At 45.1% G+C, this 19,696-nt stretch overlaps 1 protein-coding gene across 1 annotated transcript in view; it reads right to left on the bottom strand.

The window, feature by feature from the left end:
* Positions 1 to 6,965: 6,965 nt before the first annotated feature.
* LOC141182825 (uncharacterized) overlaps positions 6,966 to 19,696 on the bottom strand; it is a 29,265-nt gene continuing 16,534 nt past the window's right edge. Inside the window, exon 7 of the mRNA XM_073660947.1 lies at positions 6,966 to 11,454. Within this exon, the coding sequence (XP_073517048.1) occupies positions 10,430 to 11,454 (1,025 nt within the window). The 3' untranslated portion in view covers positions 6,966 to 10,429. The remainder of the gene's footprint in view (positions 11,455 to 19,696) is intronic.

The following is a 19,696-nucleotide window of genomic DNA, read 5'->3' as shown; positions in this document are numbered from 1 at the left end:
GATTGCGCTTCTACAGGTCCACTGTACATTATATGGATGTAGACCCGTAGAAGTGAAATCAAGCGTGAAACGGCCGTAGTCCAGTAACGTTCTCTCCCGCACTCCTCCTGCACCGCTGTTCCTTTATGTCTTTATCCAAATAGATATTGCAGATCCCGCATACTTATGGTGAGTGCTACCATTCTTCTATTCACTTAAGGGGGATTCTGCTGTTCTGGGACCTCAGGGGGGGCTCTGCCAATGTGACATGGCACCCACAAACCATAACAGAAAAATCTGCACTGTAAAATGGCGTTCCTTACCTTCTGAGCTATGCACTGTGCCTCAAAAGTATTTTTTCACCACGTATGGGGTATTGACGTATTCAGGAGAAATTGCATAATAAATTTTATTGTTTGTTTTCTCCAATTACAAACTTAGAGCCAAAGTAACATTTTGGTGGAAAAAATGGTATTATTTATTTTGCTCAGCTCAATGTTATACAATTCTGTGAATCGCCTGAGGGTTAAAATGCCCACTACTCCCTTAGTTGAATTCCTCTAGAGGTGTAGTTTCCAAAATGGGGTCACCTGAGGGGGTTTCTGCTGTTTTGGCATGTCAGGGGCTCTTCAAATGAGACATGGCGTCCGCTACCTATTCCAGCCAAAATGGCGTCCCTTCCCTTCTTGAGCCGTGTAATGCATTAGTTTTCCTCCACCACATATGGGTTAACAGCTTACTCAGGAGAAATTGCACAAACAATTTTGGAGTCTATTTTCTCCTGTAACTTTTGTGAAAAAAAAAATTGGGGCTAAAACAACATTTTTGTGGGGAAAATTATATTTTTTATTTTCACGGCTCATAAAGCACATTGGGGTTCAAGGTGCTCACCACACATTGGAAAAATGAGAAATTGATGATAAACTTTTAACCCTTCTCACTTCCTAACATAAAAAATTATGTTTCAATAATGGTGCTGATGTAAAGTAGACATGTGGGAAATGTTATTTATTAACTATTTTGTGTCACAGAACTCTTAGGTTCAATGGCATTAAAATTAAAAGTTTGAAAATTGTGAAACTTTCTCCAAATTTCTGATATTTTCACAAATAAAAGCAAAAAATATCGTCCTAAATTTACCACTAACATGAAGAACAATTTGTCAAGAAAACTCAATCTCAGAATCACTGGGATCCGCTGAAGCTCCAGAGTTATTACCTCATAAAGTGATACTGCTCAGGAAGGTGAACAAACAGGCTCTGGGGAGAAAGGGTTAATAGGACTTACAGGAGGAACCGGTCCAGAAAGCAGAAGATCCATTGAGTACCTGCCACATACAGTATTCTGTGATAGAACTAGGAGATGAATAATGGCGTTGTGCGAGGACTTCTCTGGGCTTCTGTCCTTCATCCTGCAGTCGTCTGAATGGATCTAATGTGGACGGGAACCAGCTAAGCCGCATTCTGCCCACAGCTGTTACCTCACTGTTCACACCACACAGAGACCCCAAAAGAGCCTCCGTGCTGAAGGGGTTAATGCCCCCTGCGCCCAGTAATGGGGGATCTCCACATATCTCCATCTGCAGAGCCGGTGGAGAAACTTCTCCGCAGTCAGTGACATTTCCAGCATTATTTGCCCCTCACTACTGGCACAATTACCCCGCGCCGCCTTTTCTACAGTTTTGTGTGTGGATGTAATGTGGGATTTTCCTGCTTGGAGACAAATAGACGACACATGAGGAGATTATTACCAGTTACCGGACGTCTACTATATGGCGGCATATGATTGTGCTATCCACTTCATACCAGGAGCTAAAATGCAGAAATCTCGTATGTTTAACCCCTTCCAGGGAGGGCGGCCTTGAAAAACTATATTCAGAAGAGTCCAGCTAAGGGCTCATACCCACATGTGTGAACAAAAAAATTCCGTATTCTGGACCGAAAAAACGGAAGAGTTCCATGCGATTTTCATGAGAGGAAAATGCGATTTTTCGCACCTAGCATCCGTATGACATCCGTATGCGTTTTTTTTCTCTGCAACTATTATTCTGCCATCATTTACAGGACCATTTACAGTGTTCTGTGCTACAGAATGATAATGTATCCATAAAAATTGGATGGCATATGGCTGGTCCCATTGACTTGCATTGGCGAGTCTCGTCCGATATACGCAGTATGCTGCGATTTTTTTCTCAGTCCGATTTCAGCTGAGAAAAAAAAATCACAGATGAGATGTACCTCATAGATTAACATTGATCAGAGTGCAATCCGATTTATTATCGGATTGCTCTAGTCTGTTTTTCTTGCATTGGGCTCATACTCATCTGCGTGAAAAACGGATGAGTGCAATCCGATAAAAAATCGGATTGCACTCTGACCAATGTTAATCTATGAGTCCCTGCTCATCTGCGCAAAAAATCAAAGCATGTTGCAATTTGCCACATATATCGGATAAGACTCGCCAATGCAAGTCAATGGGCGCGAGAAAAAAAACGGATGGCACATGGACCATCCATATGGCATCCAATTTTTACGGATAGATTACTATTCTGTAGCATATAACACTGTAAATGATTATCGAATAATAGTTGCAGAGAAAGCAAAACGCATTGCATACGGATGTCATATGGATGCTAGGTGCGAAAAATCGCATTGTCCTCATGAAAATCGCATGACACTCATCCGATTTTCCGGTCCATATATCGAAACGTTTTTTTCACACATATGGGTATGAGCCCTAAGGGTCATATACGGCCATCCACCTCTCCAGTCACAGAGGGGTGGGTAAAGATCTTAGGCAGCACATTCAGGATGCTCAGGACAGTGCGCAGGAAGGTTTACCTATGAACAAGCTTTATGTACTGCCCTCTTTACGTGTAGATCTTTTTGATGAAGAACATGATTCCTTTTTAGCTAGGCACGCGGGTTCGTCTGCCACTTGGACATCTCTTTCTAGGTCCTTTTGGTGGCAGAATGCTCTTAAGGATATTGGAGAGTATGTTTGGAAATGCAAAGTCTGTTCCAAGGCTAAAGCCTCTCATCAAGCTCAGTGGGTTATCTCTTCCCTAACGATGTTTCGTTGCAGCCCTGGACCCACTTGTCCATGGACTTTGTCAATGATTTGCTTAACTCTGGTGGTATTACTGTCGTGTGGGTGGTGGTGGAACATTTGAGCAAAAAGGTTCTTTTGGTCCTGCTTCAAAAGTTGCCAACTGCTAGGATCTTAGCAACTTTGTTCATTTCTCATAGATTAAATTTCATGGTGTTCCCAAAAATATAATTTTTGATTCAGCGGTTCAATTTCTGGCTAGTTTTTGCTCCAGATTGGGTAATAAGCTGCTTTTTTCTCTCAGTCTATCATATCGAGACTAATGGTCAACCAGAAGGATGAACCAGGAAATAGAGCAGTATTAGTGATGTTTTGTCTCCTCTAATCAGGAAGACTGGGTGGAATCTCTGCCCCTTATCAAGCGTGCTCTAAATCAGTGGTCCCCAACCTTTTTTTGCACCAGGGACCGGCTTGAAGCAAGGTCATTTTTCCATGGCCCAGCAAGGAGGGGGTGGGGTGGGCGGGGCTTTGGTCATATGGGGGCGGGGTAATGGAGGGATTTGGAGTTTAGTGCATACTTATCATATAGTGTAGACCAGGTCCCCGCCAGGAGCTATGCCAGGAGCCCCACATAATGTGCTGTGCCAGGAGCCGCATCACTGAGGCCCCATCACGCCCTGCAGCAGGACAGGGCAGCTGTCCTGACAGCTGCTGTTCAGCTGCATTTACTTCATCCCAGGGGCGGACACAGACTGTAGTGGGCCCCTGTGCAAGAAATTTTTGGGGGCCCCCCCCGCCCTTCATAAGGCAACAAAGTTATGTAAACATAACCCCCCCATGTGCATCTCTCACCCCCCCATGTGCAGCTCACCCCCGTGCATCTCTCATCCCCCTCCGTGCATCTCTCATCCCCCTCCGTGCATCTCTCATCCACCCCCCGTGCATCTCTCATCCACCCCCCGTGCATCTCTCATCCCCCCCGTGCATCTCTCACCCCCCCGTGCATCTCTCATCCCCTCCGTGCATCTCTCATCCCCCCCGTGCATCTCTCACCCCCCCGTGCATCTCTCATCCCCTCCGTGCATCTCTCATCCCCCTCCGTGCATCTCTCATCCCCCTCCGTGCATCTCTCATCCCCCTCCGTGCATCTCTCATCCCCCTCCGTGCATCTCTCATCCACCCCCCGTGCATCTCTCATCCACCCCCCGTGCATCTCTCATCCCCCCCGTGCATCTCTCATCCCCTCCGTGCATCTCTCATCCCCCCCGTGCATCTCTCACCCCCCTGTGCATCTCTCACCCCCCTGTGCATCTCTCATCCCCTCCGTGCATCTCTCATCCCCCCGTGCATCTCTCATCCCCTCCGTGCATCTCACATCCCCTCCGTGCATCTCTCATCCCCCCCGTGCATCTCTCATCCACCCCCCGTGCATCTCTCATCCACCCCCCGTGCATCTCTCATCCCCCCCGTGCATCTCTCATCCCCCCCGTGCATCTCTCATCCCCCCGTGCATCTCTCATCCACCCCCCGTGCATCTCTCATCCCCCCCGTGCATCTCTCATCCCCCCCATGCATCTCTCATCTCTCCCCTCCCTCCCATGTGCATCTCTCATCTCTCCCCTCCCTCCCATGTGCATCTCTCCCCTCCCCCCATGTGGATCTCTCATCTCTCCCCTCCCCCATGTGCATCTCTCATCTCTCCCCTCCCCCCCATGTGGATCTCTCATCTCTCCCCTCCCCCATGTGCATCTCTCATCTCTCCCCTCCCCCATGTGCATCTCTCATCTCTCCCCTCCCCCCCATGTGCATCTCTCATCTCTCCCCTCCCCCCATGTGCATCTCCCATTCCCCCCACTCCTAGTTAATTGTATTTAAAAAAAAATAAAACTTGTTATACTTACCCCCATGCGATCCCTGCAGAATCCTGGCGCTCGTCCAAATCGCTGACACCAGGTTCTCCTGACTTCCGGCCATGTGACGGCGCCGTCACATGACCGGAAGTCAGGGGAATCATGAAGGTGCTGCCGCAGCAGCGCAGCGCTAAGATGTCCCGGACCCGGCGCTTAGCATGCGGCCGGGGGCCCCATGAGGAGAGAGACGCACAAGAGGGGGGCTCCGAGGGGGCTCCTACCGGCCGGGCCCCATACTGGAGTCAGGGCAGTCATGCCCTGATGGCGGCCCTGCTGGAGGCTGGAGGGGCCCCCTCTCCCCGCGGACCGGCTGAAAAACCCCAACGGCCCGGTCCTGGTCCGCGGACCGGCGGTTGGGGACCTCTGCTCTAAATAACCGTTCCTCAAAGGCTACCGGGACCTTGCCTTTTTTTAGCTGCTGTAGTTTTAATCTAGAGTTTGGGAATATTTCAGGATTACAATCATCCCTGCCAGTGGTGGAGAGATTTTGTCCCAATTAATTAAGGTCTGGAGGGAGGACAAAAGGGATTTTTTGGTAGCTAGTGACCAGGCCAAAAGTGGTGCTAACTGCAGACGTAGGAAAGCTTCTATCTTTAGGGTGGGGGATTTTGTGTGGTTGCCCTCAAAATATCTGCGCTTAAAGGTCACATATAGAAAGTTTGCACCTAAATTTGTAGGTCCTTATAAAATTATTACAAATTTAAATCATGTGACAGTTAAGTTGCAACTTATTACCTGGAAAATCATAATTCTTTCCATTTTTCTCTTTTAAAAAAATTTGAGGGGACCTCAAGACATAAATAAGGTGGATTTGGAAGGGTGTCGGGAGTATGAGGTAGAGCGAGTTCTTAGTTCCAGGTGGGTCAGGCGCTGTCTGCACTATCTCGTTAAGTGGAAATATTATGGTCCTTAAGGTAGCTCCCAAGTTAATATGGGGGATCTTCCTGCGATCAGATAAACAGATTATTGGGTGGGGCTGGGGAAAACCCAGCAGTCATGGTACACATTGGTACCAATGACAAAGTTAGAGGAAGGTGGAAGGTCACAGGGAATTAGGAGAGAAGTTGAAGTACAGGACCTCTAAGGTAGTGTTTGCAGAAATACAGCCGATTCCACTAGCGTCACTAGAAAGTTAGCGGGAACTTAAGGAGATAAATAAGTGGCAGGATAAAAGGTTTGGGTTCATGGAGAACTGGGCCTACTTCTGTTGGCTACAGGCTCTACGATAGGGACAGGCTGCACCTCAACTGGGGGGGTGCAGATGTGCTGCAGTGAAAAATGGTCAGATGGATGGAGGAGCTTTTAAACTGGGATCTGGGGGGAGGGAGGTTTTTTGTGAAAATTTGGGGATAGAGTAGACAGAGAGAGAGAGACAGTAGGGGTCAATGAGGATTTAGGGGGCTGGGACATTCAAGGAAAGTAAGGAGGCAAGAAGGAGTAATAAATAGTTAATAGTATTAAATGTCTGCTGGCAAATGCAAGAGGTCTTGCAAACAAAATTAATGAATTAGAGACTCTTAATGTCAGCCACAGATTACGATGTGGTGGGCATTACGGAAACCTGGCTGGCAAGTCACGACTGAGTGATAAACAGAGGATTACACTACATTCAAAAGGTTAGGAAAGATAAAAAGGTAGAGGGGTGGGTATTTTCATTAAATCCAACTTAAGACCTGCGCTAAATGACGACATTGGAGGGGAGCTTCGACAATGTAGAGTCAGTATGGGTAAATGTACAAGGAAATGCCAATAATGTAACGCTGTTAATTGGAATTTGCTACGAGCCTTCTAATATAGCTGAACATGTAGAGGATGAAATGCTGCAACAAAAACAAGTCATGGTCAAAGTGTTGGCTCCCTTGAAATTGTTCCAGAAAATGACGTAATTCTACCAGAAAATTATTGCAATTACACATATTTTGTTATACATGTTTATTTCCTTTATGTGTATGTGAACAACACAAAAAAAAACAGATAAAAAAAGGCAAAGTGAACATAATTTCACACAAAACCAGAAAAAATGGACCGGTCAAAATTGTTGGCACCTTTTCTCAAAATTGTGGGGTGTGGGTAAACAACTTCGTTTCAAGCATGTGAAACTTGTTCATACTCAATTGTGGCAAGTAACAGGTGTGGGCAACATGAAAATCACACCTGAAACCAGATAAAAAGGGAGAAGTTGATTCAATCTTTGCATTGTGTGCAAGCGTGTGCCATACTAAGCATGGAGGACAGAAAGAGAAGAAGAGAACTGTTTGAGGACTTGAGAACCAAAATTGTTCTAATCTTGAAATTCTTGATATTTTTCAAGTCCATCTCCAGAGATCCGGATGTTCCTTTGTCCATGGTGCACAACATAATCAGTACATTTACAACCCATGTCACTGTAGCTAATCTCCCTGGATGTGGACAGAAGAAAAACTGACGAAAGGGTAGTCCAGATGGTGAATAAGTAGCCCCACCAAAGTTCCAAAGAAATTCAAGCTGTCTTGCATGCTCAGGTTGCTTCAGTGCCAACGTGAACCAGCCGTCAACATTTGAATTAAATGAAACGCTATGGCAGGAGAATAAGGCGGACCCCACAGCTGACACAGAGGCATACAAAAGCTACACTGCAGTTTGCCAAAATGTACATGAGTAAGCTAAAACCCTTTCTGGGGAAGCGTCTTGTGGACAGAAGAGACCAATATAGAGCTTTTCGGTAAAAGCACATCGTTCTACTGTTTAAACAGAAAGAAGCATGCAAAGAAAAGATCACAGTAACTACAGTGGAATATGGTGGAGGTTCAAAGATGTTTTGGAGTGGTTTTACTGCCTCTGGCACTGGGTGCCTTCACTGTGTGCAAGTCATCATGAAATCTGAAGATTACCAAAGGATTTGGTGTGGCAATGTAGTGCCTAGTCTCAGAAAGCTGGGTTTGCGTTCTAGGTCATGGGTTGCCAGCATGGCAATGACCCCAAACATACATCAAGAAGCACCCAGAAATGGATGGAAACAAAGTGCTGGAGAGTTGTGAAGTGACCGCCAATGAGCTTGGATCTAAATCCCATTGAACACCTGTGGAGAGATCTTAAAATTGCTGTTTGGAGAAAAATATTAAAATTTGAGAATCTTCAGTAGTTGATACCTTTGGCTAACTGAAAAGATGGTAAATTGCAAAATTTCAAGACTACTCAGGTCTCTTTTCAGACACAGTATAACACAAAATCTGAAGTGTCATATATTTATACACAACAGGGCACAGGAATAATGCAATAGATAAGACAAGTGGCGTGAAGCAGAACTATTAGCATCGGAGAGGGAGAAGCAGTTGTGGCCATGAATATTGGAACAGTTCATTGATAAGGAGTGTGAAAGTTTTATTGTCCTGTGATTGAGGTCTGGTCCATGATTGTGATGCCCAAAACGGTCTGAGGAGCACGTTCCTTAGTTGACATAAATCCATGTGACACATTAACTCCTGATCTGTGAGTGTGTCAAAGATTGTCATAAGTTTGTAATTCCACATTTTTCTGTCCCTCTGAAATTTGAAGTTACCTTTTAATACAAGTAATTTCATGTCCATGATGCTGTGATCAGGGATAAAAAATGTTTGGCCACAGGTAGATCTATTCTTTTTTCTTTTATTGTGTGGCGATGAGAATTCATCCTTGTTCTAAGTTTTTGCCCTGTCTCCCCTATGTACAGACCCCCAGCTGGACATTTGGTACATATAATTAAGTACACTACATTAGATGTGATGAAGCTGAAAGTACCTGGGATCTTGTGGTTGTCTCCTGATTTGAGTTGGGAATCTTTATCTTGCCAGTGGTCATTATAAATAGACAGGTTTTACATTTTTTCTGGCTGCAGGGAAAAGTTCCTGTAGCTGTTGGAAAGGACAGGGAGTTTCTGATAATGATGCTTCTTAGATTTGGGGGCTGCCTAAATCACAGAAGTGGGGGGTCTGGAAATATAGATTGTAATCAGCATCTTTTTCTAATAATGGTTGTAATTTCCATGCAGATCCCATTGGCATCTCCAGATTTGGATTGTAGGTGACTACTAGAGACACCAGATTGCTTTCTTGTTTAGTTTTGAAATGTAGGAGATGATTCCATAATATTCTGGTGGCTCTTGCAATCTGGTTTACAATTGTTCTTGTATGATAGTCCTCGTTCAAAAAGGCCTTTCTGAGGCCACCAAGGTGTTGATTTCAGTACAGGAGTAGTTGAGTGTTAAGTTGATGGTGGGATGAAATTGATTAAAGTGTTCATGGAACATCTTAAGCTGTTGCTGAGATTCTGTCCAGATGATTAAGATATCGTCAATGTAACGGTAGTAGGCAAGAGGCCTGATGGGACATGAGGACAAGAAGTCACTATAAAGCTTGGCCACAAAAAGATTTGCGTACTGTGGAGCCATTTTACTTCCCATTGCTGAACCAGTCTCCTGTAGATAAATGTTATCAAATTCAAATAATTGTGGGTGAGGATGAATTTTGTAAGTTTCACCACAAAGGTGAAACAATCCTCCTTGTCTGTTTTCTTTCCCTCCCAATACCTTTTCTTTCTACCACGGTTAGGTTTCTGGGAAGTTATACTTATTCCTTTTATTTTTGGTTCTCATTAGCTTGCCTTCTTTGCCCTATATGAATGTGTCTTAGTTTCTCACTCAGGGTTTCCATATCTTCACACTTTTCTTTCCCCTTGTTGACAGTGTATTGCTGCCCCCCCCCCCTCTGATTCCTCAGGAGGTAAGAGAAACTCCTCAACTGCCTATTAGGGAGTTAGGTCTGAGGTGTTATTTTTAGTTAGCTAGGGCCTGTCTGTACAGAGACCAATTGGGTGTAGTTGCTGCATTCTTCCCTGTGTGGGTTCTCTGGTGGCTATCAAGATGCGCTTTCTGGTTAAAAGATTTCCCAAATTTTGAACATGAAAATGGCTTCTCTGCCCGACTCTCCTGAATCTCTTTTGCTCTTTATGATCCCAACTAGTCTCACCAATTACAAAAGGTCTTTAGTAAGCTACCTTATACAGGCTGCTAAGAATATCATTCCTCGTCAATGGAAAAGTACTTCTCCACCTACTCTGGAGGAGTGGTTCTGTGACATAGCTCTTCTAAATAGGATGGAACATTTGATTGCCCGATCCCCCACTGATTGTGAGTCTTGGAGAGACTGGATTGAATTCCAGGAATCCGATGCCTACCGTCTTACATCACACTGATGTGACCCACCCTTTTCTCTGGTGCGTTTCTTCTCTGTCCGGATTGTGCTCTGCATTGGTTCGGGCCTGGCTGCACTACGTATGGTTTCCATTGGATTTTAGTAACTTCATAATTGTAATACTGATGGCCTAAAATGTTTTCTTCCTTCCTTTTTCTTGCTATAACTTGATGTTTTATTGGACGTTATACTTATATTCTATGATATATTGATGCTGATATTGTCCTGGTTATTCATTTTTTTTTTTTTTTTTTGTATTTTTGTAATTGAAAATTATTTAACCTTTCAATAAAAATTGAATTTTGAAAAAGGCTTCTCCCCTGTGTGACTTCTCTGATGTTTATTAAGAGTTACTTTCCGCGTAAAATATTTCCCACATTCTGAACATGAAAAAGGCTTCTCCCCTGTGTGAGTTCTGTAGTGTTCAACAAGATTGCATTTCTGTTTAAAATGTTTACCACATTCTGAACATGGAAAAGGCTTCTCCCATGTGTGAGTTCTCTGGTGTATAACAAGACTGTATTTCAATTTAAAATGTTTACCACATTCTGAACATGAAAAAGGCTTCTCCCCTGTGTGAGTTCTCAGGTGTATAACAAGACTGTATTTCTGTTTAAAATGTTTACCACATTCTGAACATGAAAAAGGCTTCTCCCCTGTGTGACTTCTCTGATGTTTATTAAGAGCTGATTTTCGTGTAAAATATTTCCCACATTCTGAACATGAAAAAGGCTTCTCCTCTGTATGAGTTATCTGGTGTATAACAAGACCGTATTTCTGTTTAAAATGTTTACCACATTCTGAACATGAAAAAGGCTTCTCCCCTGTGTGACTTCTCTGATGTTTATTAAGAGCTGCTTTTCGTGTAAAACATTTCCCACATTCTGAACATGAAAAAGGCTTCTCCCCTGTGTGGGTTCCCTGGTGTTTAACAAGATCTGATTTCTTGTTAAAATATTTCCCACACTTGGAACAAGAAAATCTATTCTCGGCTGTGTGAATTTTTTGATGGTTAGGAAAAGATTTTTCGAGAGGAAAACTATTTCCATATTCTAAAAATGTCTTCTTTGCTTTAGGAGCAGTTTGTTTTTTAATGCTTAATTTGTGACTATAATTTTCCTTAGTAGTTGGTAATGAATCAGAAGACAGGACCTGTTTCAAAGGATCAGATGACAAATCTTTGCTGTGAAGGGATGATGGTATATCTGGAGTAATGGCATTCAATTCAATTGTATCCTGTGGGATCTCAAGATCTTCTGATTTAAAAATTGAAGATGTCAGCATTACCTCTGATCTCCAGGTACAGTTATCTGCTAAGATAAAAATCTATTATTTTTCAATAAAATATCCTTGGATTTTATTTTTTTACATTTCTACTTAAACTGTCTATAATAATGGCAAGTTATGTACCGTATTTTTCGGACTATAAGACGCAACGGACCATAAGACGCACCTAGGTTTTAAGGAGGAAAATAAAAAAATAAAAATTTAAGCATAAAATGTGGTCATGATGCACTTTTAAGGGGGAGGGGGGTCTTCTGCTGACACTGGTACAGGGGTAATGTCCCCCAATTCTGACAATATCCCCCATCCTGGTATATATGCCGCCCCTTCCTTTTATACGTGGTCCCCATCCCCATCCTGGTATGCCTGGCATCCCTCCATCCTGGTATGCATGGCACCCCTCATCCTTATCCTGGTATGCATGGCACCCCTCATCCCTATCCTGATATGCATGGCACCCCTCATCCCTGTCCTAGTATGCATGGTACCCCTCATCCCTGTCCTGGTATGCAAGGCACCCCTCATCCCTGTCCTGGTATGCAAGGCACCCTTCATCCCTGTCCTGGTATGGATGGCACCCATCATCCCTATCCTGGTATGCATGGCACCCATCATCCCTATCCTGGTATGCATGGCACCCTTCATCTCGGTCCTGGTATGCATGGCACCCCTCATCCCTGTCCTGGTATGCATGGCACCCCTCATCCCTGTCTTGGCATGCATGGCACCCCTCATCCCTGTCCTAGTATGCATGGAACCCCTCATCCCTGTCCTGGTATGCATGGCACCCCTAATCCCTATCCTGGTATGCATGGCACCCCTCATCCCTGTCCTGGTATGCATGGCACCCCTCATCCCTGTCCTGGTATGCATGGCACCCCTCATCCCTGTCCTGGTATGCATGGCACCCCTCATCCCTGTCCTGGTATGCATGGCACCCCTCATCCCTGTCCTGGTATGCATGGCACCCCCAATCCCTGTCCAGGTATGCATGGCACCCTTAATCCCTGCCCAAATATGCATGGCACCCCTAATCCCCATCATGCTGCACATTAAAAAAAAATAAACACTCCTACTCACCTCTCTTCTCTCTCCTCCAGCGCTGCGTCCTGTCTGCCTGCACTGATCTCTCCATGTGAGCCGTGCATGACGTCACTGCCATGCACGGCTCACAAGGAGAGATTAGCTGCTGGAAGTCACTGCTTCCCACGCCGGGACTGTGTGCACGGGGAGCAGTGAATTCACTCTCCTTCATAGCCGGCACATAGCGGAGCCGCGCTGCGGCTGCTGGCTATCTCCTGTGCCCGCTCATTAAAGGGAATGAATATTCACCCCTTCCCCATGCCCATGGGCATGGAGAGAGGTTGAATATTCATGCCCTTTAACAGCGGGCATAGGAGAAAAAAAGGAGGAAAAAAGTGCGTCTTATAGTCCGAAAAATACATTGAATTAATTATTCACCAAGACACTGACATTTCAAAATCTAATAGAAAACCTCATAGGATGAACCAGTAGAGCGTGGTTTTCAACTGTTTGTTCATTCTGCCTTTCAAATATGGAATAAAAAGCCACCAAGTTATGTAGGCAACAATAATACCAATTAAAACTTCTACTCATCTCACAAACAACAAGCCCCACTCAGGTCCATCGTCTGTAAATGGAAAAAAAATCATAGTTACCGGTAACAGGATTTTACAGAGCCCATGATAGCACCACCTGAGAGATGGTATCCGCCCACCCAGGACAGGAAACCTGCTGCATAAAAAAGGCGGTACCTCTCCTCCGCATCAGTTTTGTTTTAGAGCATGAGAGAACCTCCAGACAGTCTGTTAGTACACAACTACCACCAATAAAACATTTCTCACTATACACCCATATATAGAGAACACCATAAGTGATAAAAAAAGGGGGGGGCATAAAAGGGTGCTGTTATGGGCTCTGTAAAATCCCGTTATCGGTAGGTAACTATGATTTTTTTCCCCTTCTCCTATGATAGCACCACCTGAGAGATTTATATAGAACAGACACCTTAGGGATGGATCACCACTTGCAACACCTTTCTCCCAAAGGATAGATCAGCAGATGAAGAAAGATCAAGCCGGTAATGGTTATAAAAGGTAGAAGGAGATTACCATGTTGCTGCCTTACATATGTTATCAATGGACACTTCTGCCTTCTCAGCTCAGGAGGCTGCACCAGCTCTGTGGAATGGCCCTTCAGGTTCTCTGAAACTGGCACATTACTAGGGAAATATGCTAAGCTAACAGTGTCCCTGATCCAGCTAACTATAGTTCCCCTTGTAACTTTAAGCTCCCTGGAAGGAGACAAATAAGGCATCACTTCTCCAAGGCCTTGTTACCTCCAAATACTGAACCAAAACCAGTCTAACATCTAGAGTATGAAGCCTCTGTTCCCCTAAATCTGTTGGGTTAGGATACAATGAGGGGAGAATGATCTCCTGTGTTCTGTGGAATTTGGAGGCCACCTTCGGAAAATAGGCTGGGTCTGGTATTAATGTAACTCCATCTACAGTGACCTGTGTAAAAGGATGATTTACTGACAGAGCTTGTAAGTCACTAACTCTACGGGCTGATGTTAGCGCTATCAGTATCACTGTGTTCAGAGTGAGAGTTCTTTCTGTCACGCTTCCTAAGTGCTCAAAAAGGAGACTTAGTCAGGGCTTCCAGGACCAGGTTTAGATCCCAGGGAGGCATTCTCGGGGTAGCAATAGGTCTGGATCTATTGCACGCCTTTTTAAACCTGATAACCCATCTATCTGCTGCCAAATTATAGTTATATAAAGCTCTAAGCGCTGATACTTGCACCTAAAGGGTACTGGTAGCCAACCCCATATCTAAGACCCTTTGAAGAAATTCCAGAATAGCTTTATAGGAATTTTAACCTTAGCTCACTGCGCCGAAATAGATAGGAATTTTGACCATGTCCTACAATAGATCTTAGTCGTCACACTGCTTTTGAGCAGAGTAGTTACTAGACCTAGGGAAAACCCTTCCTGGATTAGTAACGACCTTTCAAACTCCAGGCCATCAAATGCCCAACCTCTGATGATGGAAGCCTGGGCCTTGCTTGAGGAGATCTGGAGTATCTGGAAGGACCCATGGATCTGACTGGGACATCCTCTTTATCCAGGTGAACCAGGGTCTCTTGGGCCAGAATGGGGCGATTAGTATGACCCTTGCCTGCTCCTCTCGGATCTTCCTCAAAATCGTTGGCATTAACATTAGTGGGGGGAAAGCATAGGCTAGGCCAAAGCTCCAGGGTATTTGTAATGCATCTAATGCATAGGGTCTTTCTTTTGGATTTAAGGAGCAGAAGATCCTTGTTTTTCTGTTTCGTTTGTTTGCGAAAAGATCTATTTCTGATTGACCCCAGCGATCCACAATTTGCTGGAATACTGTTGGATTCAGCTCCCATTCGCCCTGATTCAGTATATTCTGACTCAGAAAATCTGATCTTTAGTTTTGTTTGCCTCTTATATGCAGAGCCGAGAGCATAAATTGATGTTGTTCTGCAAACTACAGAATCTGCTCTTTCACTAACAGGAGAGGTCGGGATCTCGTGCCCCCCTGATGATTTACATAAGCGACTGTTGTACTGTTGTCTGACATAATTAGGATGTGTTGTTCCTGTAGTTGGGAACTGAACTTCATCACTGCATTCTTTATCGCCGACAGCTACTTCATGTTTTGAGAAGGCTTTCTCACTGTCCGACCAGATTCCTTGTATTACACGATCTCCCAGATGTGCTCCCAGTCATCTGAGCTTGAGTCCGCTGTAATTATGTCCCTGACCTGATACGACCAGGGAACTCTCTGTGACAGGTTCTCCCGATCCAGCCACCATGCGATTGAGCTGATGGCTGTATTGGAAAGTGTCATCTTCCTGTCCAAGTGTCCCCCTGAGTTGTTTCTCCGCTGCTAGGATATCTTGCTGCAGATATCGGGAGTGTATCTGAGCCCACTGGACTGCTGGGATACATGATGTCATTGTACCTAAAAGAGACATTGCTTTCCTTAGGGTCATGGATGGATTCCTGACTACTCCTTAGTCTAAGGACATAATTCTGTTTTTCTTGTCTTCTGGTAGCAGACAAGTCTATCCCTCTGAGTCCAAGATAAGCCCTAAAAAAGACGGAACCTTCCGACGCTCCACGCTTGACTTCTCTAGATTCAGTATCCATCCAAGATTGATCAGGCTGGCTCTGACTCTTGTCAATGCGAGTTTTCAATGCTCTCTTGATCTGCATACTACCAGGAAGTCGTCCAGATAAGGGACATTCTGGAGGTCATGCGCCATGACCTCCAGAATGATCTTCGTAAAGATTCTCGGCGCCATGGAGAGGCCAAAGGGCAGAGCTGTGAACTGAAATTGCCTCACACGATTGATGATATATACAGCTACTCTCAGATATTGCTGGTATCCTGTATGGATTGGGAAGTGGTAATAGGCGTCCTTCAGGTCGAGGACACTCATAACAACCCGGGAACAACACCTTTATGGCTAATATTATAGATTCCATTTTGAAGGGTCTGTAGATTAGAAAGTTGTTTAGGCCCTTCAAGTTGATTATGGTTCTAAAGGAGCCATCCGGCTTCTTTATCAGAAACAGGGGCGAATAGAATCCTTTCCCCTGCTTGCTTATCAGTCTCTCTCAGAACCTTCTTTTCCACTGGTTTTAATACCTCTTGCTCCAGGGATGTTTGCTCTCTGGGCCTCCTGGGAGACGAAATCCTGAAGGTCTGCAGGGGAATGGATCTGAATTCCAGTCTCAGTCCTGTCTTTATAATCCCTAATATCCAGGCACTGGATGTAATTTTTTCCCAGGTAGGCAGGAAGTGGGACAGTCTTCCTCCTACCTGGGGAGGCCCATCACTTAGGGGTTTTTCTGTTCTCAGAGGAAGGACCTCCGAACATGAAGCCTTCACTCCTTGTCCTTTCATCTGCCCTGGTCTCTGAAAAATTTACCTATGCTATACCTCCTTTTACAAAAGGAAGTCTTGTACTGAGGCATCAACACACTGGAAAACCTGTGTTTCTTATCTGTGGCTTTATCCAGTATGTCATCCAGAGCTTTGCCAAAAAGAAACTCCCCTTCACACGGGATTGAACAGTTTCATCTTAGACTGTACATCACCTGACCAGCTCTTGAGCCACAGAGCTCTGCGAGCTGCGATGGATAAATTCGCTGATCTGGCGGCCAGCCTTACTGAATCTGCCGACGCGTCCGCGAGGAAAGCAGCCGCCCCCTGCATTAGCGGAAGACTGGCCAGGATTTTTTCCCTTGGAATGTCCCCTTTAATCTGGTCTTCTAGATGCTGAAACCAGACCATCATTGACCTGGCTGTGCAAGTGGCTGTGACTTCCGGTTTCAATGCTCCCGCTGGTCCCTCCCAGGTTTGTTTTAATAAGGTTTCCGCTTTTTTTATCAAGAGGATCCTTGAAAGCTCCTAAATCCTCAAACGGCAGGGTGGATTTTTTTTAGAGAATTTTGATACTGTCACGTCAATTTTTGGGGTTTTATCTCACCTGGTTGATTCTTCTTCCTCAAACGGGTATCTTCTCTTTGAAGGTGATGGTAACTGCCCTCTCCCATCAGGTCTTTTCTATTCCCTGTCGATAAACGATCCTCTCATTGACAGGGAATGTGCGCCTCTTCTTCTGATCCAGACCCCCAATCATGATGTCCTGAACAGTACTAGGGGTCTTGGTATCGGCTATGCCCATAGTTGTTCTGATGGCTTTAATCAGCTTATCCGTGGTTTGCACTGGAAAACATGGCCTACCTCCTGTATTGCTATCTGAGGAAGATGATGATGATGAGGATGACGAGTAGGTAGGAGAGGAAACAGACTTCCCCTTGCCCTGGAATACTACAGAATTTCTGAGTCTGATGTATGACATCTCAGCTTCCTACTCTTTTTACGTATAACCAACGTCTTTAGGGAGTCCCTAACCTCCGTCTGGATTAAAGATTTTAAATCCATAGCAAAATTAGGTGTTTCCTCTGATATGGTTTCTTGGATACAACTCGGGCTAAGCTTTTTAGTATAAGTGTTGGGAAAATTAACCCTGCACAGCGCACACTCCATGTTATTCCTCTTGGCACTACACTTTTTGGGTTTTTCCTAGTAGAAAAAATACATAGAAAAAAGGGACCCATCTACTATGGTGAACTTTCACATAGATCACTCACTACTCTGCCGTTCAGGGTACCGGAGATTGAGGCTGGATCAATTCATATGATCGCTCCCGGCTGGAGGTGGTGGACTCGCGACCTGCCCTGCTCCTCTGGCTGGTCTTGCTGCCGCTTGTCTGACTGACACTGCTGTGGCCTTGATGGAGCTGCTGTTGCTGCTGAGGCTGCTTTGGTGGCTTCTGCTGCTTCTGCTCTGGTGACTGCGGCTCTTGCCGCAGGGCGCTTCACTTCCTGACACACGCCCTGCGTGTGCGCAGCCCCATGGACCAGCATTCCGGCGCGCAACGTCAGCAGGGTGCGCCGGAAACTAACATGCGCTCTGCGTGTGTGTAGTCCTGGTCCCGGCACGCTACGTTAGCAGGGCGCCCCGGAACCTCTTGACACGTGCCCTGCATGTGCACAACCCCGGAAGTCCCACTTGCCAGCGCGCTTAGCCACAGGGTGCATAATACCACTGCACTCCCGCGTGTACCCTTGGTGGGCGGATACCCTCTCTCAGGTGGTGAAAAAGGAAAAAAAAACAGAGGTTTCCATAAAGGCTCTTGAAAAGCAACATGGCTTCCATAACCCAATCCAGCAATATCCGATCTCCCAAAGTCAAATCTCCCCCTTGCTTCTGAGCCTTGCAGTGCGCCCAAACCACATTTAGCATCTATGTATTTGACATTACTATAGTGAGAAGAACCCACTTAATTTACGGTGTGTGTCTCCTGGAGCACAATCTGGGCACTATGTGTTGGGCAATAAAATGGCATAATTGCAATTTTCACTCTCCAACATCCACTGCATTCTAATATCCGGAAAGTGCCAGTAGAATCAAAATAGTCACTACCCCTTTAGATTAATTCCCTGAGGGTTAAAAATTACACAATGGAGCAATGGAGTCACTTTATGTGGATTTCACTGTGCGCCCTGCTTAGGGCAGCACGATAGCTCAGTGCTTCGTACTGCAGCGCTGGGGTCCTGGGCTCAAATGCCACCAAGGACAACATCTGCAAGGAGTTTGTATGTTCTCCCCGTGTTTCTCTGGTTTCCTCCCACACTTCAAAGACATACTACTGATAGGGAATTTAGATTGTGAGCCCCAATGGGGACAGCGATGATAATGTATGTAAATCGCTGAGGAATATGTTGGCGCTATATATATATATATATATATATATATATATATATATATATATATATATATATAAAGAAAATAAAGATTATTACTGCTCTGGTTTTCTGTTATTACGTCATATTAGGGCTTCTGCAAATGGTGTGTCCCATCTCCTCTGGGATCTGCTCCCCGACGTCTGCTTCTCTCACCAGAAGCCGCCTTATTCATCCTGCAGGCGGCGCTGGTGATGGAGGAGACGTCAGAACCAGAAGCTCTGTATGGCGAAGGCTCTGTCCAGCCACTAAGATTAGGGTGCCTGGGACCTGTAGTACCATCCAGTCTGGCAGTATGGGTGTGTGCTGTCCAGCTGGAGTAATCTGCTCCCTGCTTCAGCCAACTGGAAAGCACCACACCCTACTAAAGCTGGAAGCATATTGCTGGAAGCTGCCAGATACAGCCTTGTTCTCCTCTGGGTCAGTCCTCTGTGCTCAGCTCCCGGCTTGTGTATTTGTTTCCTGTTGTGACCTCGGCCCGTTTACTGACTACTCTTGTGTCTTCTGATTTTGTATTTTCTCTGCTCTCCTGGTTCTGACCCGGCTACCTGACTATTCTTCTTCCCATCTCACTCCACAGAACAGCAGGTAACACCGTGGCCCAAGCCTAGGGGTCTCTGTGTAACGCCAGATCCATGTAGAGGGGGTTAAAGGGTGATGAGCAAAACTGTGAGTATAGACAATAACACATCTCCTGAAATGATCAAACTCAAGAGTCTTCATCAGTAAAAAATGAGTAACTAGTGGTGAAACCTCTCTGGGGTAATTATAGTATGCGGCTTGGTGGCTCTTGGCCATCTAAATTATTGTAAGGTCTAATAAATATTTTCTATCACATGAGATTCAAGAAAAAAATATACTTTTATTAAAGAGAACTATTTATAATAGTGCAGAGCTGA

This window comes from Phyllobates terribilis, unplaced genomic scaffold (genome assembly GCF_046119375.1).
Source record: "Phyllobates terribilis strain yellow unplaced genomic scaffold, ASM4611937v1 Scaffold_36__1_contigs__length_13169755, whole genome shotgun sequence".
In the NCBI taxonomy this organism is placed as follows: domain Eukaryota; kingdom Metazoa; phylum Chordata; class Amphibia; order Anura; family Dendrobatidae; genus Phyllobates; species Phyllobates terribilis.
Note: the sequence above shows the minus strand (reverse complement) of the source record. Positions and strands in the feature narration are given on the sequence as shown.